The sequence below is a fragment of the Apteryx rowi genome, unplaced genomic scaffold, assembly GCF_003343035.1.
Source record: "Apteryx rowi isolate R43461 unplaced genomic scaffold, aptRow1 scaffold_241, whole genome shotgun sequence".
In the NCBI taxonomy this organism is placed as follows: Eukaryota; Metazoa; Chordata; class Aves; order Apterygiformes; family Apterygidae; genus Apteryx; species Apteryx rowi.
In genome coordinates, this window is record NW_020448764.1 from 1,229,001 (window position 1) to 1,255,066 (window position 26,066).

The window sequence follows — 26,066 nt, forward strand, 5'->3', positions numbered from 1 at the left end:
CCCTCATGCTTCTGAGATACATTTCTCCAGCAGACATCCTAGAAGCAATAGTAGGAGAGCTTTATGAATTCCAGTGCCTGAAGGACTGCATCATTGTATAGCTTTTTTAAAAACTTCTTTAAATAATTTATCTTGGGGAGTCCAACACAGCTTTTGTGAGCCACAGTCTTTTGGGTGCAGAGAGAAGTGCAAGGAAATCCAGAAAGAGAGGTACAAATTTCCCATTCTCCAGAACTGAGATGGACAGGTTTGTTCTCGGCTATGAGAGGCAGATGGTTCTGTACTACCTATATTTTGTCAGCCAGCAGTTTCACCTGTTGTTCCCAGATAACAAGTCTGTCTTTCCATATTTTGGCAGGGTTTATCATAAAAAGTTCCAGTGTTAATTCTTTATCCACTGAATCCACAGCTGTGTCCCATGGACTTCAAAACTTTCCAAATGCTGGGACTCCCACTAGGGTTTTCATCAAGAGAGCTTGCTAATAACCTTTTGCTATACAAGATCATTAAACAACCAGTTTTAGCCACAGAGTAGGCAACTGCTTTGGACAGCAGGTATAACAAAGTCATAGCCTTGAACAAGAGAAAGAAGAGAAACTCATTCAGCCATGGCTAGTCCCAGAGCAATTTTCCCAAGACAACATGTTTCCCAGGGAGCTCTGGGCCCCAAGGCTGTCTATAAGCAAGTGAACCATGACCATGATTTCTGCCTCTCTCTCTCCTTCTTTTTCCCCAGCTTACTATATTACACTGCTTCAGAGTGGTCAGGCACATGTGCTCAGCTGTGGCAAGAGGTAGGACAGTCAGTCAACACAGCCAATAAACCATTGCTGCCAGGAACTAGAGCTATTGTTTGGGTACCATGGTATCTCAAAGGATCATTGCCATTGCAAGACTAAGTTTACTTATACACAGCAATTCATTTTATCCTCATCTCTGAGGTGGACAAATTCAGTTTATCTATGTTTCAAGATGTCTTGAGCCAGACTTTCTTTCCAATGGAAGCACACACACACAGACATGTTCATGTCTTTTCCATAGCAGGCAGCATGTGAAGTCTGGAAGGAGGAAGATCATCTTCTTTCAAGGGAACAGGAGATCTCTCTATTTAAGGCTGCACAGGTACTGCATCGGCACAGATACAGCTAACTTCTATTGATACTCTTTAATTTCAACAGTTATACCCTTTTTTTACTTACAGCACTTCAATATCATGCTCAGTGCATCTGTTGCTGATCACTGAAGTACAGTTCAAGAATGTGTAACAGCAAAGAAAATCTCTTCCTTCTCCACAAATTGTTTTCATTTCCTGGGGGTAAAAGCAAAAATGAGAATAAAGCACATGTATCTTCTATGTACCTTCTAATTGTTCTGCCTACAATTTATAAAATATTATACTGTGGTTGCAATTAACTGAGCATTATATAACAAACATGGGAGCCAGTTTCTGTCCTTAGGCAGCAAAAAAACATAAAGTGTAAGTACATATGTGATCTGAAACTATATTTCAATTTTGGCAGAAGACAGTATGGAAACTTTTTTTGCCACTGCATCTCATTTGGTCTTCAGATCAGTCAGAAGGATGGAGGATAAAGTAGGCATGGAAAGCATGGAAACTGAATTTTTACTGATCCAATTCATCCTTTGATCTTACTACATTTCTGTACAAGTTTTCTAAAAAAATACATGCTATTCTGAGCATGACTAGAAGAGTGCTGCTTATGACATTTTACTTGGAAAGAAGGTATAACAACATAAGATTCAGAACAATAAAGATGCCAGTAATGACACTGTCGTGCATAAGCAGGAGGTATTTGCTTATTAACTGAGTTAATTTACAACTACTTGCTATTTCCTTGCCCATTCCACTGAGCTAATGTATATGGAAACTTGGTTCCAGGCCCTGCTCTTTTTCCTCTGCTTCTTTCTCCCTTCTAGAAATAATGAGAAGGATGAGAGAGGTAAAGGAAAAATGATTCAAGATTGAAATGTCAGTGTTGATGGAAAGAGAAGAGAGAAGTGCCATGGAGAATTTAAACATGAAGCCCTAAAAGAGACTTTCAAATACAGCTGTTTTCATTTGCAAAGTCCCAGAATTGCTGCAGAGAACTGTAGCCATCATTTCCAGAGCTGGACCACTCTCATAAAACTAATGGTGTCTTGCTAATCAAAACCAGCCTTCAACAATAAACTGAATGACAATAGCAAGAGGGGTAAAATTCAAGGACTTATTTGTATCTTGCAGTTTGGGAACCATATAACTAAATCACTGACACTCTTTCTCCCCCCAGGAAAGTAATGGATTACTAAAATGAGAAATGCTTAGAACAGCTTTGCCTTAAATTCATCCTCACCTGGAGGGTGCAAATGTTTGACCGTAATACAAGTATTGATCGATTCCTGCTCCATTAAGACAGTGGAGAAAGAGGAGCAGAAATGAAATAAAAAGTGGAAAAAGAGTAAACAATTAGAATTGAAAAACAGTAAATAATTAGAAAAAAGGAAAGAGGAACAAGCCAACAAGGGAAAAGCAACAAAGGAGTAATGAGAGACAATGCTATGAAAATGCTATGAAGTACTATGAAGAAATCAGGCCAAAAATCAAGCTTTCATGCAAGTTTGAATCAGAAGACGCCAGTACCTAGGCCAAGTTCCTACTGAATAGAAAAGGTGCATTAGAATTTCATTTAATATGCAAACACAGTTTAGGAAGAAAAGGGTTTTAATTAAATTTGATCCCTCCCTCTACCTGCTTGTGCTTCCTCCCCTAACCATCCCAAAATAAGTCTTGTACAATCCCAAGATGCTCTTCCCCCGCATCCCATCATAAGTCCCCTACCCCTTAGGCAGTAACCTACCTCAGTCTGAAAGGTGCCCTGGGGAGATCCTCACCCACTGTTTGCTGGGTTTCCCACCTAGCCTGTGGGACTGATGGCTCTCCTGGAACAGTCCCAGGAGGAGCCAAGGCAGGGTTCCTTTCCTCTGACTGGTTTATTGGGATTCCCCACCTGTCATTGTGTCTCTGTGGTCCTTTGTGTTGGTGGGGACGAGCCTTTTGTCACATAACCTAACTCTTCCAAGTATGGCTAAGGAGACCAACTAAGAGACTAATCAGAACAGTCTGACTATAGGTAGTTTCTGCACTCTGTTTATCCAAAGACCAAAGACCTGAAGCCAGCAGCAAGGAACTACTTCCAATGGCTTCAGTAGGCTTCCAGTCAAGCCTTTTATTATTTGGTGTGTTTGTCTTAGAATCGAGGAGGAAAAAAGGAGGAAAATGAGTGTAGGGAACACAAAAGGAAATTACACTATTTTTAGTCAAGTAAATGGAAAATTAGACACACAGCTTCCATTTTAAATTTGGTTTATTAGGGAAGGAAAAATCATTTCAATATGCAACTCTAGACATTCTTGGACTGACTTGTTAGGTAGCCACTAGCAGGTCATGTTATCCAAGAAATATGAGTAACTACACATCACAATTCCATCATATACACATACACAGGTTACTCTCTTTGCCACTCTGCATTTTTTTCCTCTGATACCTGATGTCTCACAGTTGTCTACTGAGAAAAATACTGCAGTGACTGTGAAAAAGGAGTAGGATAACAGTAATGGGGAGTGATGTAATAGACAGTAGGCACAGTGTTGTTCACAGCATCTCAGTGTTCAGTTGTTTTCCAAAGTGAATGAATTTGGTTACATTTGATTCTATTTCTGCTAATTCTGCAGTGTGTTTCTTACTCCTTGCCATTCCACCTAAGCCAGTGGACTCCGGCATACATTCAGCACAGCTCAATCCTGGAAGAAGCCATTATATTTATAGAAAGTAGAGAAGCTTTTTTTAAACTTTTGTGTTTTGCTTTCTTTGGACGTCAGTCTTTCCTGGGTTTTTCAATTACTTATTTTGATAGCTCTTTTTTTGTTTTATTATACAAGATGCCACATTTAAAACAGTTCTCTCTCATTAATCATTATTTTCATCATGATAAGCATTACTATGAGATCTCTCAGCTAAGACTGGGACTCAGGGCTTAGTTCCACACAGCTGAGCAGGCCAGGAGCCTCCATGCCACCTCCCTTTCCACCTCAGGTGGAAGGAGGTGGGATGTCTCTGAAGAGAGGAGGAAGAAAGGAGCTGCTGCCCTCTGCAGGCACCCCAGAACTGGAAGCCTGTGTGAGACAGCAGCCACAGGCTGGGGAATGGCATCCTAAATCCTGAACACTTAATCAAAGCGTGTGACCCACTTAAGGTAAAGCAGTGCTCAAGTTCCCTGCAAGTAAAACGAGGGTGACAACACATGCCGATCTGTTTCCTCAGTTTGCTGGTAGTGAGTTTGTGCTTGTTAACAGCTTTAAAAATGAAAAGCATTGCTTATATGCTAAATATTATGGTTACATAAGTTATTAGCGAGCCTCAAGATATATTCCTACTGGAAGCTATTGGGAGGTGTTTGAAGCCAGAATAGGCTAGGACTTGTTTCTTAGGGGAAGTCAGACTACACTTTAGTTTCTCTCTTTTTTGTCCCCTGGTATTTGAGCACTATATTTGTTATCCTACAGGTGAGAATAAGCAATTAGACTGGATCATCTGAAAATTTCAGTGTATCCTCTGCATCCCAGAGAAACTGGTTTAAGTGCCTAAAATCTGAATTCCTACCTATTATACAGGTACTAACATAAAGTTAGCAGACCACCAAGCATATTATGATACTTTAAGAACTTAATAATTTCTGTATTTTAAGAGGAGCAGGCTTGCAAGAGCAACCAAATAAATCCAGTATGATTGCCTACTGCAGCATCTGAGTTTTTCATCTAATATGTGCAATTTTGAAAACTTCAGAGACATATGAGAGAAATATACAAAATCATTCTATATCCACAAAAACATTTAAAATACATTTTGCTTCTGGAAAACTACTTTGATTAAATACTAAAATATTCTTTTTACAAGTACATAGACAAGTTCAGATYATCTGGAATTTAAAGTGACAAAAGGATAGCTAGATGTTTACAACACAAACAGCTTTGATGGTTTAAGACATTATTGCCTATATTTGACTATTTGTCTCCAATCCTCTGTCACCCCCTTAAAAGAGCAGACCATGTGAGCACTATATACCAGCCTCTGTGCAAAGATGCTTGGCTCAGTTTAAAAGCCCTCATCTGCTGTGGCTGAGTCTAACCTCATAGCCATGCATTCAGGCAAGCAATCTGTTAATGAAGCTCAGTTAGATGGGCAGAAGTCTCCAGCAGAAAGACACTGTACAGATAGGTGCTGTAAGGGATAGTTGGGAAATGGTAACATTTTAAACTGTTACTGCTGTTTCCAAAGAAAATAGGTGTCTACAACCTGATTTAGATCACAGTCAGATAAATTGTTTCAGCTGTCCCTGAGCCCAGATTATCACCTCAATCTTTTTATACTGTTTCCCCATCCCTCCATATTTTACCATTACCAGATTGGCTTGTTTTCTCATCCAAATCATTTTACAGAACAGGCCAGATGAATAGTAAAAGCACTAGAGCTGTGCTGCAGCAGCAAACAGTGGGGATGATAATCTTTTAATCCAGCTCATCATAATAGTTCACCTGAACTTCCCTTTACAAAGCAGACTGAAATGGCTACGGCAACAGAAGTGACCAAATGATGTGACTTGCTGCAGCAACAGACATGACTAAAGTTACAGTCAGTGCTTGCAGTTCCTGGCTATGTGACTAACAGGGTGATATGGATGAAGCCATTTGCTGATGGCTAGAGATGTTACTACCTTTCCTATGTGTTAGTTCCCACACCTCTCGCTGCATAGCAGTGGCACCAAAACTCATGTGTGAGCACTCCTCATTTCCTCAAATATAAAATCTGAGAACTTGGCTCAGGCTGCATGTACAGTTTAACCAGGACAACTTGGTGCCAGAAGTGCCCTCTAGAAGACAGCAGAATAGCTTGTGCCGCCAAGCTCCTGGGACAATGAACAACCCCCTCCACACCGCCAAAGAAGGGAGGTGAAGTCTCCGCAACCCCAGACTAAACCCCATAGCTCTGCTCCCATCAATACTGTGTACTGCCCCACAGTGGCTGTTTTACTTGGCTGGTCATCTGTAATAACTCTGGTCAGAAGAGCCTCTAGACGTGAGCTGTCTCAGAGAAGGAGTCACAGGTCACCTCTGAGCCACCTCAATGAGTCACCTCTGTTCTGTCTTGCCTCTGCCTGCAGACCAGTGTGGGAAGGAGCAGTCTCCATTCTGTAAAATGCCTCTGCTTGGTTTCCCTGACGCTGCCAGTCCCTGAGCTTCTGCCCCATCAYGTCCTGTGAATGCCAGGCCGAGCCACCCAGGAGGGTGCCAAGCTGGCTGGAGTGCCCCGGTTGGCACCCTCTACCCAAAAGGATTGCTGGGTGTAAAGGAGTCAAGCAGTAAATCATTCCCAGGGGTGTATTCAGGAAAAATACAGCAAGCCTGGCTTTTATTTGGCTCAAGATACATTCTGAGGAAATGGCTTGGTCTTGCCATGGAATGGGTTTAGGCAGAAATGGAAAAAGATGTAACTTCTCTTGGCCTGAGTCTACAGCTCCAGCTCTTGGAGCCTGCCAGACAGCTCTGATCAGCCAGAGGAAGTTCAGTGGAATAACTGAACCAATAAACCCATCAATTTCATGTCTAGGCAAGGATAGCCTTTCGTTTTGTATGTGCTGCTTGTACAGATTCTGCCTCAGGACATTCCTCCACAGGGCTAAACAGTAAAGAAAAATGAGGCGGGGAATCAAGAGGCCTACCTGACAGTCAATAAAAATAAATAGTGCAAACACTTGCCTAATATCAAGAACTGCAAAAAAGTCTTCTACATTTTCAGTTGACCTCTGCATGTCATACAATCAAAAAAATCATACAGAAAAAAAGCCACATGATAGTTTTTATGAGGGCTTCCTCTTGCCATTCTATTAGCTATTTACTTTCACAGGTAGGAGTCACTTAAGATGTGAGAAGGGCATTACAAGCAAAGGAAAATGTTTAATAAAAATGTATTTATGTATCTTGCGTACATACTGTAATGAAGTAAGAAGCTCTGCTTCTCTACATAATGCAAACTTGCTTTTGTTATAAATGCCCATCTGTCCAGAAGCCCTTTTAGTTTCATGTCCTTTTAAATCCCTTCCTGTTCTTTCCAGAACAAGTTGGCATTCAGCACCATAGGAAAGAATCCAAGCTAAGAGGCGTCTTTGTAGAGAAAAAAACTGTGAACCCACTTTCTCTCAATGGAGAAATTGAGTGTTCAGGGCATTTGACTAACTGTCATCCTTGTCCCTACGTATGCACAAATGTAATACTAAAAAGGACCTTTTACATAATTTTTTCCATGCTTACGTCTACTGTGACTTTTCCTGCTTGGTACAGGGTTGGAAGCTGGACTGGCAAACAGACTGTGTGTTATTATAATCACATTTTTTAAATCCTCTAAAAGAGCTTGTGGGTTTTGCATTTCACTCTAAAGCATTTCATGAGGCAAGTGAGTAGCATTATTACTGATACCATTAATAAATTTTTTTTTGTTTTTCTTTTATAAAGTGACAGAGGTACAGAGAATACAAATATCAAAAAAGACAGCTAGGTATTTTGCAAAACAAAACAAAACAAAACAAAACATTATAGCTGGAGTGCTACATCTGCTTCTACAATGCTGGACCTGTCCTGAGTCTCATTTATATGATATCAGTTAGCTCTCTGTCATATATTTGCTGGGCATTTTGGAAAATCCTGCTCAGCCTTGCATCTGAGAAATTAGCCTCTCTCTCTCTCAGCTGATCTTGATCATTTCTGGAGAAGATAACTTGGGACAGTATCAGATGGGGCTAAGAAAGAGCTGAATGATTTCTGCAAAGGCATAATGAACGCAACTGAAAAGTTATTACTATCAATTATGCGGGTAGTCTTGAAAGGGTAGTTCCCAGGTAGATGCTGTGAATGTGGCTACAGTTAGGATTTACACTTAGAATCTGTAAAAGCATTTCACCTTAGTAAAGCTAGAATCTATAGAAGGGCAGTATAACTCCTTTGTTTCTTGAGGGGCTTAGGCCTGTTTGCTTTTTCAGTGTCTTGTTGCTGAGACAGCTTGCTGTTCCATGGGGAAGGTACACAAGGCGCATAGAAAGTGCTGCTTCTCAGGTGACAGGCAATCTTTGGAGGAACTGATGCAGAACAACTAGTGCTGTGGCAGATCATACTGTGTTGTTACATGCATCATCTACCCTGCATATTTTTGATAACATCTTACACAGAATTTGTGATTTCTGACACTAACTGGATAAATTACTCAGCATTGTGTCCTAACTCTTCTTGCACTGATATGCACATGGTGAAAAATGGAATGATTATATGATCAAATCTCCCATGCAACCCAGGACAACAGCAGCTGACTCTGAAGGACATTAGACAGACAAAAGTYAGATTTTTTTCCATGTCCTTCACATACATATTTAATGTAAAGTTAAGTTAACCTCTATTGAATAATGTGAGGGAATCTGACATGCAGATGCTATCTTCACATCTTATCACACAGCTGGCTACATTTGGCAAAGTGCAGAGTCATCCAAAACACCTTTGGCATAGTTTTAAATCCTCTAATCTTTAAATTCATTACCAGGGCTGCATATGCCAGTATATTCGACAAACATGTCCCATTAAAGCATATGTAACTTATATTCTTATAAGATGTAATTATCTTAACTTCTTATAACCTATGATATCTTAAGATAAGAAATGTACAGATAGCAGTAAATAGCTCAGATAACAATGCATGATTTTGCACCACAATGACAGGATGATACAAGTTTTAGAAAGGAAGGACATACAGTAATTATAGGCAGAAAAATGTACTTTAAAATCAATAGGAGACATGGAAAATTTTCCATCGTGGTATCTTCAAGGCAGGGTTCAAGTAGAGGCTTGCATACAGGTTAGTGCATTGCAATATTGCTCTGTTTTATTTAGAGAAATACACTCTCTCACAAGAGCTCCCTGTTCTGGTTAGCATAGTATACATTCTCTTTTCATGGTCTTTATTTTTGGGCTTTTGTGGTTTTTTTTGTATTGGCCAATACAAAGAAAGGATATACCTGTGGTATATCCTGCTCTTCTTGGCTAGCACATAGGGAACAGCTGGTGCTCTAAGGAGTTGCAGCTGTGACCAGCAGTTGTGCAGGCCAGATTAGGGGGTGAAAAGGCTGGTTCCTTCTCTGAGTAAGGGTCAGCTGGGCTCTGATTCCAGACAGTTAATTAAAGTACTTATATCTCGGATTTGGACTGAAGGAGCTTTATGGAGTTTCTATAGTTCTCAGTCTGCCAATACAGAACAAGGACACATTTTTAACATAATAGTCTTAATTTTCCTTGCAGAAGTATCTAAATTTGCATCTAAAATACCTTTAGATGTCAGAAGGCACAGATGGTAGAAAAGAAAACCTATTTGCATCACTCCAGAAGCCAGCTTTCAAATCCTGTATTCTGGAATGAAGAACTCTCCCAGATAGATGCCTGAAAGAATTGATTTTTACTGCTTCATGTACTTCCTGTTATAGCTTTGGACATAACATTGTGACTAGGAATTGACCAAAATTATTATTTACTTAACACTTAAAATACAGCAAGTCAAAAGGGCCAGCCAGGTTATTCACTGACATATTTAAAAAAATATGGAAAGTGATGGTTTCTGTCTCACAGAACCAACTGTCTAAAAGATAAGACATATGTGGGTGGATAAGATCAACAAATAAATCAGAGCAGGGGCAAATGAGTAGGAAATGCAGGTAATTGGATAAGGCTTGTCTGCATTTTATCAGGAACACTTTGCCCGGTTTTCCACTAACATAACTTATCAGATCACAGGGTTTTTTTCACTCTAAAAGCAAATAAATTTTATGCCTAGTGAATCTGCTCTTTTGGAAGTTCAGTCAATTTGTCTACTGTTGTTTTATGCACCAGATCAAAAGAAAGACTGATAGAACAAGCAAAGTTCTTTAGAGCAGCTCCTGTCAGTCTCTATCACTGTGGAGAGGAGTAGAGAACTTCAAATTCAGGAGGCAATGGTGCATATTGATCTTTGTGGAGATGCTCTGCTGACTGCCAAAGTTTGGGTTTCTTTTTTTAACAGCTTAGCATGGCTTTTACCAAGCATAAATACAGCTGCTCAAATAGTGAGAAGCTATTTTTGGACATTTTGGTCACTGCTAGRAACAGAATTGCTAACCCAAGCATTCAGAAGTCATGATTCAGGCCCCCAGAATGAGGAGGCTGGCCTAAGTATGTGGATCCTTTCTATTTGCTGTCTATTTGTTTTGCTTACTGAAACTTTAGAATACTTCTGGATCCTGTCTTCAAACCCCTTACTTCAAAATTGAAGACAGAAATTTAATCTGAATTTATATTTGCTTCTAATTCACATGGCTTCAGGAGTTGGGATTTAAAGAATTTTTCCTAATCCTCTGAAATTGGTGAAAATCTTGGAAACGGTGTAAAATAGAATTCTTGCACCGTATTTGTATGTCCTGCTAGATCTGCAAGAATGGTCTTTCTTCGCTTATCTGCCAAAAGTGTATATCAAACTAGTAACTGAAACCTCCTTCTATCAAAAAAGTGAATGTCACCAGTAAATAGAGAGAGCAGTACAGGCCTGAGGCACCACTCACCTCCCACCTTCCATGTTTTCAGAGCTTTGATGTAATGGTAGCACACTGCCTCGCTATACAGGGGTGACATTAGTCATCTCACTGCAGAACAGCAGCAATATCTTCTGAGTGAGGTGCTTGCTCAGGCAGCATAAATATATCATGAATGTCACATTGAACATAAATATCATAACACATACGTTAAATACTCCAGGGAAAATTTGCAATAGGCATTAACTTAAACTTGTTTGAAGAATGTTTGGTATTAGTGATTCTGATTCATGATGCAATTGGGAGGGTTTCTTGTTTTGCAATTTTAAAAGCTGTTACTGGGCACCTCATAAACAGGACAAGGAGTTAACTTTGTCCAGTGAAATGAAAATAATTTATCACTTGTCCAGTTGTAACCTTAAGCCTAATATGATCTCGTACATCCTCAGCTCCTGCTCTCCAGTAAATTTTAAACTTGGCCAATGATGTTAGCAACTGAGACTTCCTGCAAGAATGGCTTATTGTCCTCCTTTCCTTGAAAGGGTCCATTTTTAAGCAATCCGTTTCATATAAGAGCTGATGACTGCTTCATTTCTAACAACACTTAAGAATATACTTTTGTGGGTGAAGTGCATTTTATTCACTATTATATTTTCCCTGGAAACACCTCAAAAACATACTCAATATAAGGGGAATATGTTGCCCCTTTCAATATTACAGATTAGCAAGCCTCCTCTGCTATAAAACACTTTCAGTGTCCTTTTCTATTGCAAAACTCTCAACTGTTCATTCTTTAAAGTTAACAAATTTATTCTAGCACCATAATATTTGATTATCAGTTCAGTAGTCATTCACTGAATACCTCTTATATCTTCTGCTTGCTCTCTTGAATTTCCTATGCTTCCTTATACAGGTATCCTCTTGCCTGCATAAATTAACTAAATATATTTTTGTAAAAATACTGTTAGGATGCCAGGTTACCTTTGAAACTCACAAAGATGATTGTGTGCCTCTTTTACTTCCTCCCCCCCTTAAATGCTGCAGAGTTTGCTTGGTACTTATGAGGGAACAAATTGTCTCACAGGGAAGGGCATGGGCAGGGCTTGCATCACCCTGACCCGTTCCTGCTTGTTGAGCCAGCTAGGCAGCCCAAGTCAGAGGTTACACCTTCCCTAAACAGGTGTAACTTGAAAACTCCTTCAACTGTACTAGAGAGCTGGGGGGAAAGAACCACAGTCCCTGACAAATTTCTTGTAGGCGACAATTATTTTCCTGTGGCTGAATGTTGAAGTCCAACCCAGAGGCAAAGCACCTCCCTGGCCACATTGTCCATTCCCTTACCCTTGCAGATATCAACAGCATGTAATACGGTTATGCCTTACTTCACAATAATTTCAAAATCAAGTCAGTATGTGCCATGCACTGTGCTACCACACATGGATGTAAGGGGACAGAGCACTCAGGCAAGAGAAAAGCAGAAGCTCTGCAGTGCAATTCCCTTTCAGGCACATGACAGGTCAGGACTCTGCAGATTGGGAGCAAGGAGGCCTGCAGCAAAAATGAGCTGGCTGAGGATATGGCTGGCCATCTGCTATGACCTCATCCTCCTGCAAAGCCACAGGGATTTCTTGCCAGGTCACTGCTAAACTTGCAGCTCTTTGATTTTGCCAATGTTTTTCTTTAATGTTTAGCTCTACCAAATGCAGATTAAACGCATACCTATGTACTCTTGCAAAGATGTTCAGAGACACTGAGCACCACAATTCCGTTTGCATTTCACATGAACAATGCAAAACAGACCAGCTTGGTTTAGAGATCTTGAACTAGACTGAAAAATCTTAGCATTAATTATTTTTCTCACCTAGACAGAGGCCAGGGGTTTGGAAAGACTTCTTTCCTTATTTAGCACTTCAAAGAAATATGAACCTTGAATAGTGACGGTTATTAGTGGTGGGGAGGAGAACATTCAGGTTTTTGTTTATATCCAAGGAATCTGTGTACTGCTCTTATATTATATTTGGCAGATACGCAGCATGCAGCTGGATGAGCATTCAACAACTAAACTGTGCAGCCTGTTCAACAGAAAGTGCCTTGAACTTGGCAAAAAATGCAGATCCCCAGCCCCTAAACTGGGTCTTTTTTTACTGATCAGAATAAACTTTTTTCCAACTTGTATGTCAAATAAATGACAATTTTGCAGTAAGCTAATGATGAGTGTCCACTATCTATGCCAGTAGCAGCTCCATTATCAATTTAGTTATACTGGTAAAAAATGCACACCTTATTACAGTTTTATGCTGCACTGAGAAGAGATTTGATTATACTCATAAGCACTGCTGGAGCTGTATTTATACTTCTGCCAGTTTACATCCAGTTTAAATACACCAAGAAAACTTTTTTAGGCTAGGCAGATCCTACAGAGATGAAGATCACTGCGAGTGAGAATGCTTTGGAAAAAAGTACCATGTAATCCAAGAATGTAGAAGAAAAATTAAACATTGTACAGAGGTGAGATATTGCTCATATATACATTATAATAAATAACAGAAATTAAATCCCAATTAGTTATTTTTAAGGCAAACTTCTTACTTTGAAACAAAAGTGGATAAATTCTGTCCAATCAATTGTTACATTAACACATAGACCAGGCTAGAATAAGGCTCAAGTTAAACTATAAAAGCAGCACCTATAACACCCTCTTGTTTTGGCTGTTCCATCCATTCTAACTCTTCTGTATGTAACTCTGTTTACTAACATAACCCACCATTTAATATCACACCCAGATGTGCCCTGTTGTGGCTGTTCTTGTATTTATCTAACAATATTTCTTAATTTTTCCTCCCATCCATATTATACAACAGTACTCTTATATTTCTAAATTAAAATAAAGAAGCTAGGTATCAAATATGTTAAAAAGAGGTAGGTTAAGAAACCTAGTAAACCTGCTTTATAACATTGCACCAAATAGGTAACCCAACTGATTCTTTATGTGGCTCTGAATACAGACATTGTACACTTAAATAGTAACTTTCTGATTACTGTTATATGTAAAGGGCCACATTTTCAAAATCAGCTTCTAGAACTGTGGCCACCAATCTGAGTGCAACTGTTTCACGTTGACTCCTCATATTTATGCATGAATAGAAGACTCTGTGGATGTCAACCTAGTAATCAGATTACAACTTCTGATTTGCACTAAAAATTGCAAATAGTGTTCCATGATGAAAACTTGTCAGTGCACTTACAGTTACTGAGCTGTGGACCAAAATACCAATAATCAAATAGGACTCAGTGGCATATTTAAAAGGCCTGGTACTTGTTATTGCTTTCTCAGACAATCTTTTCTATTCAAATGAAGATCATTTGTCCTTACAGATCAGAAAAAAMTGGAGTCTGTCAGGCTAACTCTACAAGCTGTGATTGTGACATCTACAGCTTCCAGCTTTCTAGGAGACTCATAGTTACTGGATTGCATCAGAGAGTAATTTTGATAGCTCTTCCCTTACCCTCTTTAGACAAGTGATGAGGAAAGCAAAACTTCCCTTTCTGAAGTCCATGTGAGCTAGTTACTCCAAGAAGAGAGATCCATATACAGTAAAATCCTCTTCTTCAACCACTCAGTTTGGCAGACTGTTGTGAATAAGACAAGTAGATTTAGAATAGCTATAATAAATGTAGCATGAAATGTTACATTGAAAAACATTGATAATATAAATAGATTTTAGGTAATTTCCACACAATGTCCTTAAGGATTAATTTCAAATGCAGGCAGTGGGTTACTAAAAATGTATCAGAAACCCCAGCTGAGGTGCAGTGCCATGAACAGGGAATAGCACATAGCCAATTCGTTTCTTGGTTGGGCAAAACTCACACAGGGAAAAGAACTGTTGAAATCAGAGGAATCTAAGTTTTTCAGAATCTGACTTTTTACAAATGAATAAGGGTGCTACATTCACTTTATGCCTAGCACTAAAGGAGACCACAACCATATAATGACAGGCTTGATTTATTTGCTATGTAAAGTGCAATGGTTTATAATTTATAGAATTTGAATATCAGTATTTTGAATCAATTGAGGTACAAAGGCAAAATACAAGGTTAATGTTAATTATTCTTTAAAGATTTCTTAAAACACTTAACCTATAGCCCAAAAATAAAATACAAAAAAAGTCAGTGTGGTTAGCCTGGTTGTAAAACTTCATCAGTAAGAAATGACACAACTTTGGAGAGGAGGGGAAAAGGATTTTCACACAAAGCTGTCCTTAGATCCATATAAATAGTTTTGGTACAGCTTCTTCTGACAGGAAATTATCAGTTGAATATGGAAAAGAAGTGGCTACTGAATAGCAGCATGAATGATATACTTTAGAATAATTTAATTCTTACCTGCAGTTGTCTATTCAGAAATTCATTAAAAAACACAATTTGTGACAAAATGGTAAATTGTACGACTTTTGTGCTGTTGTGTGCTTTTAAGTAGTTGTATTTCCCAGCAATCTTTCTGTATTAGAGTTTGTTTGTAATTCAAAAGTATTTCTTAAAATTAGTCACAGAATCGCTGAAGTTGGAAGGGACCTCTGGAAATCATCTAGTCCAACCCCCCTGCACGAAGCAGGGTCAACCAGAGCAGGTTGCGCAGGGCTGTGTCCAGTTGGGTTTGAGTATCTCCAGGGATGGTGGGTTCACAGTCTCTCTGGGCAATCTGTTCTAGCGTTGAATCACCCTCACAGTAGAAAAGCTTTTTCTTATTTTTAAATAGAATTTCCTGTGTTTCACGCCCACTGCCTCCTGTCCTTTCTCTGAGAAGACTCTGGCTCTGTCTTCTCTACTCCCCTTGCATCAGATATTTATACAGTGATATATTGATCAGATCCCCCTGAACCTTCTTTTCTCCAGACTGAACAGTCCCAGCTCTCTCAGCCTTTCCTCATATGACAGATGCTCCAAGCCCTTAATTATTTTTGCAGCCCTTGGCTGGACTCACTCCAGTAAGTCCACATCTGTCTTGTACTGTGGAACCCAGAACTGGACAGTCATTTGGAGGTGTTTTATAAATGTGTAAATGTTATATTTTTAATGCAAAAATATTAATTCAAGTGTTAATCTTGAAATTTTAAATCTAGAGATAAAAAGATTAACATACTAACCATAATCACTCCTTTAGATATACAATATGTGTTAAAGTCATCTTTCACAGCTTATAGAATACATGTCTTCTCATTCTGAGCATTCATATATGCCTAAGGAAAAGCAAGAGCGACAGCTTCAAACAGATGGGCTCATATGGCCATCTAAAGAGCTAGCGGCCATCTAAAGAGTTAGTTAGAAGATAAATAACTCCATGATCTCATGCAGGCAGGTTATGGTTCTGTAGCACGCATAATAAAGTTTTGTAACCGACCATACCGAATGCCTCTGAGAGGTCAACGCGCAAGCTCGAGTCAGCAGTCCTTCTCCAGCACTACTGAAAGAATAACRTGTGCTCTTCCTGTGTACTACAACATCCATGCATCATTAAAAAGCTGGAGTCTTTTAACTGATTTCAGAATGTTTTCTGTTAGTGTCTCAATTTCTAGTCTAAGTAGTAGGGCTGACTGACAAGTGTCTCTGCTAGGGTTAAGGGTGAAGAAAATTTCTCTCCTAGACTACAGAATATCTACTGACATGCAGCAGAAATAGGGTTCAAATATGCCACAGCATTCAGCCTGTGGGAGAGGAGGAATTGGGCAATGACAGATCCTCACCTTCAATAAGGTCACCCCATTGTCCCACAACACAGTATTTCATATTATTTTCCCTGGTTAGAAACAAGAACAAACAAAATTTTGTTGYGTCTGTTTGTATTTCTGATTATCAATCTTATCACTAGAGCTGACAGCAATGTTCCACTAGAACTGTGGAACAGAATGACTTCAGGGCACAATTTATACTTAAAATAGCTACTTTTTAATTAAAAAAACAAAGCCTATTGTATCCTCACAGTCATAGCAAAATCCACCACCCAAAGGTGTTGATATCATCCATCTTCAAAAAAACCCATTGTTTTTCAAAAGCGTTCACAGAGATAAGGAAAACAATAAAGTTACAAAAATTATGTTTGGGTTACATAGTATTTTAACATAAAAATTGGTTAAAAATCAGTGACACCACTTTCAAAACCTTCTCTTTGTTTTTTTATCTCAAGCAAAACAGTCAATCAGTGATACGATTATCATACATAGATGAGACTAACTGGAGAACCATAAAGATAATAGTAAACTTCATCTCTTACACTAAAACAGCATAAACATCAAATGTTTGTTAGCTGACACTGCTGTCTCAGATKATGCTACTGAACTTTCCTTTTACAGATGCACAAGAAATAATTATTTCTCTGATATTCTGCTCTTCCCTGAGCATTAGTGTGCCAGCGACTGCAAAGCAGTAACTGCAGCAGCCTTCCACTGAAGTGAATTTTCACATGAATTACATATGTATATCTGCAAACAATTTGGGGGGGGATTTCATTATGAAGATTATCTTCACCTGAAACATTTCAATATCAGGTCACTGGGGTTTTTCATATCTTTCTTTGTAGGAAAAAGAAGAAAAACAATCTGCCGTTTTTTTCCTTAGGAATGAAAGGACACGCATGTGATTCCAAACTTTTAAATGCATTTTGTCCAAATTTTGACAAAATCCTTTTTCGGATGGAACTTGACCTGAAAAGTGTTGGTTCATTATGAAGTGTTTTGGAAAATTATGAACCTAGGAAAAAAGCAAAATGACGCACCCTCTCATAATTGTAACCAGAACACTTTCTCTAAAGCCATTGCTATAGGAATAAAAGATAGTTACAATACAATAAAACCTACTAGCAATTTTCAAATTTGCCCCAAATTTCTCTTCCTTTTACCCTTGTAACCGTGATGCTTTTGAAAATCTAATTTGCATGTTTGTCAATACAGTCAAAGTAGATTGTATTTAATTTATCTATAAAATATTTTTCAGTCAAGAACTTAGAAAGAACTGATATGCCACATGTGGGATAACAGGATTATGAGGAAGATATAAAACTGTACAGAAGATCCACCCTCAAAAGACAAATCTTTCTCAAGTCATGTACTCAAGTCATGATTCTGTGTAGCCCCTGCAACTGTTATGGATGCATGCAGCATTATTCAAGCAAGTGAGGAGAGAGGAAGGAGGATGGCAGAAGGTGTAGCTGGGGTAAGATTTGTGCTCATTGCAACTACAAACTTCTTCAAAGCTCCATAAGAAGATTCCGCATCCCCAGAAGAAAAGCTGATGAACAAAAACATTTGTTCGGGAATAATTTTATCCCTTGAATTTTATTGTAAATATTAATACTCCATCTTCATAGAGTAATTGGTTAAATAGATTGAGTTTTTTATTTTGGCTAAAGTGCGGTCAAATTCAAAACAGCAAGATGAAACACATACATGTCAATGCTGAAATATTTCCACTTTCAGGGAAAGAAGGACAACCTCCCAAAACTTGGCAAATGAGTTTTTGTTTAAAATAAGTAGGAGGATCTTCAAGATTCAGAAATCTGTTCTGGAGGAGACATGTAACAGGACAGAGTAGGGTGTCAGTCACGCAAACAGGTAGGCTTAACACATTTTTTTCACAATTTATCACCTGGTCAACAACCAGTGAGTATTTATAATGTACACAGAGATCCTGAGAATCTCTAATCTCACTGAAAGGTACTAAGTAGGCCAGCCAAATGCTGTGTGACACCTGCAGATCTGTAGTGCTCTTGATTCTTTGCAGAAGGACATATGGATTCCATCATACAAAATGGATAGGGAAAAGAGACTCTCTCAAATCCTGTAGGATATATGGGTTTTGTTTGGTTGAAGGTCTCTGGGGAGGGAAGATAAAAAAGGATGAAGGGGTGAAGAAATGGGTGAAGGAGCTGTTAAGCTTGGTTGTCCAGCTTTTCATAGCTCTTCCAGAGCACCGACCCTTACGGTTCTCTACTATTTTTTGCTAGAAAGGCTTCAAAAGTAGTATCCTTTATAACTAACATCCATGACACCCTCTGAATTGGCTTATGGAAATGCTGAATGCATGGAGGCTATGTCTCCCCTAGCTGCTCAGCAGAGCAAGTCACAGAGCTCTCAGCTCCCTAATACAAGGATCATAAGCCAGATTCCTCAGCTGGCTGTAGCTGGAGAGAGTACTGCTTCCAGGAAAGCAGATTAGCTCACAACATTCAATTGTTATTTTAAGTGCTATGTGCTACGCTTCCTAGCATGGAAGCACCTTAAAATAAGCATCAGTACCTGTAAGGAAGAGTACAAGAGGAGATACAAAACAGTTACAGAAATAATGATAGGAGCCAATAAGACTTGAATGAAGAGGATGAAAAACTCTCAATACATTTAAATAAGGTACAATGACAGGTAATTCATCTCTTCAGTGTTTTATATTGTATGAACTCTGTAAGCATTTAGAAGGATGAAAATAGCTCTGTTTGCAACGAGGTAACAGCTTTTTTTGAGTAATGAAGTGGGTAGAGATGAAAGTGTAAGATAAAACCTGAAACACTGCAGAATTTGAGACAACTGACAGTTGTAGAATGAGTTACTAATTTGTTATCCTCTAGTTAGGGGGATGTAGAGACAAATGGAGAATATCTCAGTTCCTATTGCTGTTCACTGGAACTGAGCCATCAACAGGATTAAATCAGGATAGATGAGCTCACCTTGTGAAGTGTTGGGTGATAAATTATTCCAGGTGATTCAGAGAAGAAGTACAAAATAGATCCTATAAACGTTTATATACATGAGTAACTGTTCTCCCACGGTTGCCCCATTTATTTCAGCATACCTATCATATAAATGAAGTGATGTGTATATAAATGTTTGCAAGGATAACAATTAACATCAAAATGAAGATTAAAATTTTCTCATGGCTGCTTACAGCCCCATACATCTGTTGCAACAGCTAGAAACTGCTGGGGTACAGGAACATACCAGCTCAGCTGCAGGAACAGCCAGGTCTGTTGGAAGGAGGAGAGATAGACAGGAGCCATAGAAGATAATCCTAGGCAGGGAAGTTTGATATAGATCTTACAGCTGTTTTGTACCGGGATAATGCAGCTGGTGTAAGGCAGATATAGAAAGAACCTCAAACACACAACCAGTTTTCTTTAAAAGAAACAGTCTGGAACATTTTTTGTTTTGGCTGATGAAAATAAATAGCATCTGTTTAAAACTTCAGATATGAGCAAATGTTCAAACTTGAAAGATGAATGAAAGCATGGAGTGCTGTCTGCACTATATTGCACTGTCAGGCACAGCCAGAAAACAGCTGGATATGCATCAGGTCTACAAAAGATATGGTTTCAGGGTATGGGCCCCAATTTTTTGATGGAGCTTCTTTGAAAATGGCCTATTACTATATTGAACACAAAGGTTCTAGCATATAGACAAGCACTGCAATGAACTTGATCCTGTTCATAGATGTCCCATGTCTGGTCACTGAGTACGTCTATGATACAATCCGAGAAAGAATTATGGCATGATTTAGCAGGAGCCAAGCTAGCTTTAAACAATCAGCTCTGGTGCTGGTAACTAAGTTCAAGTAGTGCTAAATTCAGTCCAGGCTTATTTTCCCAGTTCCAAAGTAAGTTCCCGGGGAGACAGGAGCTACTGTAGCTAGACTGTTGCAGTGTCTGCATTGACTCAGAAACAGTTTCCCTCTCTCTGTATCCAAGGACAGTCACTTCTGTGTCCAGTGYCTAAGTACCTTCAAACACCTGGCAGTGATTTTAGCTGTGTCCGGCTGTACAAGCATTAAACCAAAGGCCAGGCTTTTACACAGTAAAATCATACTGCTTTAACCAAAGTTCACCATTCTCATATGTGGATCATGCCATTTTAATAATGTCAGAGGCAGTACTACACACAATTTGCTTTTTAGGACAGGAAGTACAGAAAAAAAAAATCCAGTTGAAGAGATAAGACAACAACCCCAGGAATCTTTCTGACCACATATTACTATTACTTACAAATACTCCTATAATAATTACTCCTCATAATAATGAGTCAATGACATCAAGCCTTGTGTGATCTGGCATGCAGCATGTGAGCTGACAGTGTTCAGACAGAAATACTCTACCTCTGTCAAACTGTCTCCTATTATAGCATGGCTGTTAACCCACCCTGCTGAATAAACTTTGGCAGCTATCATGCAAACTTCTGAAGTGAATGAATCATGGTCATAACAGATGATTGAACAGGGGTATATACAATGTGATTCCTTAATTTCTTTCAGAGGTTCACACTTCAAACCAATTGATGCAAAACTCAAGTATTATCACACTGCAAACTGAGTTCCATTTCTTTCCAAAAATCAACCTTGATCTTCTGTGAAAGCAACATAACTATAGATGGAAGGATCTGCATATTTCCAAGTAGAAATATGTTTGGTATTTCATTTTGACTCTGGAACAGTTGCAAGATCTAAGTAAGAAAGACAGGTTGTCAGATTAAGTCTTCTAGATCTTAAATTTAGGTATTGTTCATGTTTTGCTACTTTGCGACATTGCAGAAGAGCATTTCTAACCTATGACCAAGAAAAAATGAAAATTCTGTCATCAGCATTCTTAATTAGATTTAGACAAAGTACACTTAACTGGACTGCTTTCCAGTATCTACTGCTGAAGGTAGGACTGTATTTAATTTACTTTTTTTCACTACTAGTAGAATTGCAATAAATAATTTATTGGAAGGAAAAACTAAAACAGTTCTTGTCCTGAATGACATTTCTGAATGTGGTACACAGTGCAGAAACATTTGATTCCTAGGTTTCATTAACTGTGTTCAACACCTTTACTGAAGTTAAGTTAAACCTTATTCTGGATAACACATTCATAAAGTGAAGCAAAAGTTTGGCCTTGTGACAGTTACTAGGAGAAACAACTTGAAAGATATTCTTATAACTTAGATTCATTAACCTACATGGACAGAATTTTCTTTTTCTTCATTAGTATTTTTGTTTATATAGAAAAGAGCTGTAGATTTCACAAATGACAAAAACACAGTTGCATGTAGTCCTCTCCAATACTCACGACGGAATGAGGAGATAGGAGTAACGGAATCTATTCCCCATGAATAGAAAGAAATTTAAAGCACAGTTTCAACAGGAATTTTAAAAGATATTTGAAAGAATTTTTTTGTTATTAAGATGATATTGCCATCTCTTATACTTTTATTGCAAGTTCTAGAACTGTTGGTGTAATAAAAGGCATGCTCCTGGAATAAAAAGCAATGCCTAAGCAATCTCAGTATTCTCAGTATCTGCTAAAAACAAATAAACCCATGTGGCTGCAGGAAAAAAAAAAACCATGAAGCTTCATGAAAACATGAAGCATCCTAAAAGTTCAGAAAACAGAAGGTAAACAGAAAGAAGTCTGCATATCATGACAGCTGCCTGGCTTTTTTCAACCTAGAATTTTGGGGTCATGATTAATTGCCACCTCAGGCATCTAAAATCCATTAATATCATAACTGAACTTTTGGATAGATTAAAACATCATTTATTGTGCTGTTTTTATTTTGTGCTTTTCTCTGTTCCAGCAGTGAAGCCAGAGCGGACAATTTCCTTTACCAATTTCCATGCACCAGTGCACTGTTGATATGTTTAGACTCACGAACTGGCAGGCAGGGATTCTTTGAATTAAAAAGACATTCCTTAAATGAAGGCCAAAATCATTAGAAGAATTCTGTACATATCAATTTTTGTAAGATGTCTGTATTTCTTTAAATGATGTCTTTGCTAAATATTATCTCTATACAGGCTCTGACAGTCCTGTGTCATCTGCTGTTTTCCATATCATCAGCTCCACACATTCCTTTATTTTTTTCTCTTTCCTTCCAAGTTCCCTATAGGCCATCCACAAATCTCTCCTGTTACAGTTTTCTCCCTGACGTCAGCAGTTCTGTGTGGCTCACCGTGGCCTGCTGCAGACAGAGAAATGTCATTGTATCAAACCTATGACCTTGCTTTGCTTGGACAGTTATCTGTAGTATTAGCGCATTCTCTGTGACATACCACAAGAATGTGATGCAATCAACATGCTGGGCTGCCCTAAAGGAAAAGAGGAAGAGGAATGCAGGGCAGTTTGATCCGTACCTCTTGTTTGAGAGGCAGAGGTGGACCCCAATTTGCCTCAGTAAATCATCTTCATATGGAAAGTGGTGGCAGAGTCCCCATTTCAACTTTTGTCATGGATGCCTGGAATGTCTGGGCATCTACACTGTCATGTCCTTATGTCCACGGCAAAAGACAGTACCTGAAGCGCTTTTGCTAGATAATGAAAACTTTGTGCTTTTAATCTACCACTACAGTGATTGTTTTGAGTGAAGAAGCAAAGAAACTGAAAAATTTCACAGTGGTTGCTAAACATAAAGACTTTTCTGCCCAGCAGATAGCTGAAGAGATGTTATCAGATGATGATCCATAACATAGCTGAAAAGAATGCTGAAATAACTGCATAGCAATGGCTTTTATCAGTGACATTGAGCCATTGTTATTTGCAATCAAACTGAAAAAAACCTGTACATACTGTCAAATAAACAGCTTTGCTTTTATTTAGAGAATTTATGTTTTTATGAAGATGATAAAAAATGTGTTTATTAGGTTGGCGTTTCAGATTTTCTAATGTTGACTTCCTTGATCTATAGTTTCTAAGTTTTGTTTATGATGACAGATTAGTAGGAATGTGTTGTGTACATCTGCCTGGTTTTTGTTTTCAGGCTAATGCATTTGACCACAAAACGGTTAACAGGCTAAATACTGCTTTTTCCATTATATGACGTAATCTTAAGTAAAGATTCTGCATCAGGATCATGATGATGCAGTTACTTTTTTCCAGACCTGTAAAGAGCAGGGAACTGGCTTTCTGCATAATGCTACTCATCTGGTTCCAGATTTTAGTGTATGTTATTTAATAAGGATGATAATTGTATAATAGCAGTATCTTCTCCATTTCAGCTTTTAAAAAATCTTCTATTACTTCAAAGGGTCTGCTAAAATCAATTAGTAGAAACTACTTTTCTTAAACTTGGATGAATACACAGATAATTTTATATGATGAACAGAGACTTTACAACTGAACTTAATCAGGCTAGAAATCTGTGTAAATTTCTTGTACAGTTAATTTAATGAAGCAGCTGAGCATGAAGCAGAATCTGGCACTGATTCCAATCCTTTCTTAGTTTAAATTTCAGTCTTCAGAAATAACATAATATATACCATTTGTATAGCATATTACTGATGCCAGTTTTTGCCACTGTACTTTCAGTCCTGTTAAATGTAGAAGATGAAGCTCTCACTACCCATAACAATTATATAAGGGATGGCACTTTTTTACATTCTAAGGGTGTTAACTTTGTTATTCCAGCCAAGTTATAGTTTAGGAAAATACATTTTCCCCCCCTGTGTTTCAAAGTGGATAATGCAGCCTCAGTTCTTGTTCTAAGCTCATAGATAACACTGCTGTAGGCTTTAGAATGACTGGGTTTCTAAAATGAAACAAGCTGTACCATGAGCAGCAGCAAATGAAACCCGCTTTTATTTTCCGCAAAGTTGTGTCCTTTGACTGTTCACCCCTGCATTTATCTGCTCATTCTTCCATGCACTTGCTTACAGAAGCTCTAGCCTTGCACATCTTTGAACCATTTGGAGTACACAGTGTTGATCAACATGCAAGTAGGCCAACCAGAGCCAATAACTGCTCAGATAAATACTGCAGTCTTTCTCTCATTAATCACTAATTTAGATTTTTCTCCTATCTGCAGCTGCTAATGTTCATGGAGCTTGTTGGAACTTAAAATCTTTGAGATTCTGACACCCATAGTGAATTAGGGCTGACATAAGCTAACAGGTTTATAAATTACCTGAGGTGTGATGGTACTGATGGATATGGAGTGAGCGAGCACAATCTGATCAGCACACTTTCCTCAGAAAACCTAAAGAAACAAAACACAAAATATTGCAGTGTGAGGCAGGCCTGTATCCCCACAAGGTCCTGGTGAGAGCACTGTCAGATAAGGATGAGCAAATTAACTGATTACAGTATTTTTATCATACTGCCCTGCTCTTTCTTCTTCCCAGCCATTCTGTGCGGGTGTCCGTACTCTCAGGGTCTCAGAGCCCTGTTTCACGTGCTTGTCGAGGCTTGAGGGGCTACTTGGGGCAGCAGGGATCACTGTGGCAAGCTGAACAATTTGCCCTTGACTGGCACGTTCGCTTAGCCCATTTACAGCCATCTGCTGCGGGACAAAAATCTCTTCACGGGCCGCCGGTTCCCCCTGGGGACACCACGGCCTGCCTCCAGGAGGGCTGCGAGCCGAGGAGCCGGGGCTGCACGGGCAGCGGCTCCCTCCGCGGCTCTGCGCAGCGCCGTTACCCGCGGGCAGCGGCCCCCCGGGCGGGCCCTGCCGCTCCGCGCCCCTCCCCCCGCAGAGGCGGCAGGAGCCGTTTCCGCGGCGGCCGTTGGAGCGGGGCCGGGGGCGGCGCGGCTGACCTCGGCCTCGTCCCCCTCAGGTGCTCAAAGAGCTTCTCGTATAAACCTGCTGCGTCGCCAGCTGGCGCTGCAGTAAACGCGGCGCCTTCTTCACTCCTGCTTCCCGTGTGTTTCGGGCAGCCTGCGGCGCTGCCTTTCCGTGCTGGGAGCCGGAGTCACCCCGAGGGCGAGGGGGAAATACCCTCCCGCCGCCATCGCGCCTAGCTGGCGGCCTTTCCGGAGCGGGAAATGCTTCCTTTCCACAGCGCACGCCGATTTCACCGCTGCTGCCGCCACCTCCCTGCCGCGTGAGAGGAAGGCAGCCCCCCACGCCGGGGAGCAGCGGGCGGAAAGGAGCCGCACGCCCACGGGCCACCCCGCACGGCTGGCAGGCGGCGGCGGGCGGGGAGCGCGGCGCCCCCCGACGGCGGCGCAGCCTCCCCCCGCGCAGCACGGCGCAACGCCGCCGCCACCCTCCCCCACTTCGTTCTGACGGCGACGGAGTGAGCGCCTCTGGCTTGGCTGGTCCCTCCTCGCTCACCGTAGCGATGCTCCCGGCTTCTCTGCCCTCTGAGGCTGTTTTCAAGATGGCGGCCGCGCGGGCGATTCTTCACGGCCGGATTCCCGCAGCTGGGTAGAGACCTCCCCTCCGTCCCCCTTCTCCTCCGCTCCATTCCTAGCGCCGCAGGGCGCCGGGCCAGGCCTCACACTGCGATCCGCCGCCATGCCGGCCTCGCTGCATGTATGAGAGACGTCGCCGCCGTCGCGCTGGTCTCTGCTGCCGCCGCCATGGAGGAGCCGCCGCCGCCGGGGAGGTCAGTACCCGGCGCTGCCAAATAGGGAGCTGCGCTCGGAGAGCGGCGCAGGCCGCCCCCTGCCAAATCGTGGTGCCA

At 40.2% G+C, this 26,066-nt stretch overlaps 2 protein-coding genes across 19 annotated transcripts in view; one reads left to right on the forward strand and one right to left on the reverse strand.

The window, feature by feature from the left end:
• Positions 1–25,801, reverse strand: part of LOC112966414 (plasminogen-like) — a 67,257-nt gene extending 41,456 nt beyond the window's left edge. For 7 of the 10 annotated variants that reach the window (XM_026066496.1, XM_026066492.1, XM_026066486.1 and 4 more), the window contains exons 1-4: positions 25,715–25,801; positions 24,566–24,637; positions 14,159–14,282; positions 1,200–1,309 (exon numbers count right to left, since the gene is read on the reverse strand). The gene's annotated coding sequence lies outside the window, so the exon portion shown is untranslated. Of the gene's footprint in view, positions 1–1,199; positions 1,310–14,158; positions 14,283–24,565; positions 24,638–25,240; positions 25,541–25,714 lie in introns of those variants that run through there. The other 3 variants (XM_026066493.1, XM_026066491.1, XM_026066494.1) reach the window with 3 other exon arrangements.
• Positions 25,606–26,066, forward strand: part of MAP3K4 (mitogen-activated protein kinase kinase kinase 4) — an 81,454-nt gene continuing 80,993 nt past the window's right edge. For 5 of the 9 annotated variants that reach the window (XM_026066474.1, XM_026066476.1, XM_026066479.1 and 2 more), the window contains exon 1: positions 25,612–25,988. In XM_026066474.1, coding sequence (XP_025922259.1) covers positions 25,918–25,988 — 71 coding nt within the window. In that variant the 5' untranslated portion in view covers positions 25,612–25,917. Of the gene's footprint in view, positions 25,989–26,066 lie in introns of all 9 variants that reach the window. The other 4 variants (XM_026066481.1, XR_003253600.1, XM_026066478.1 and 1 more) reach the window with 4 other exon arrangements.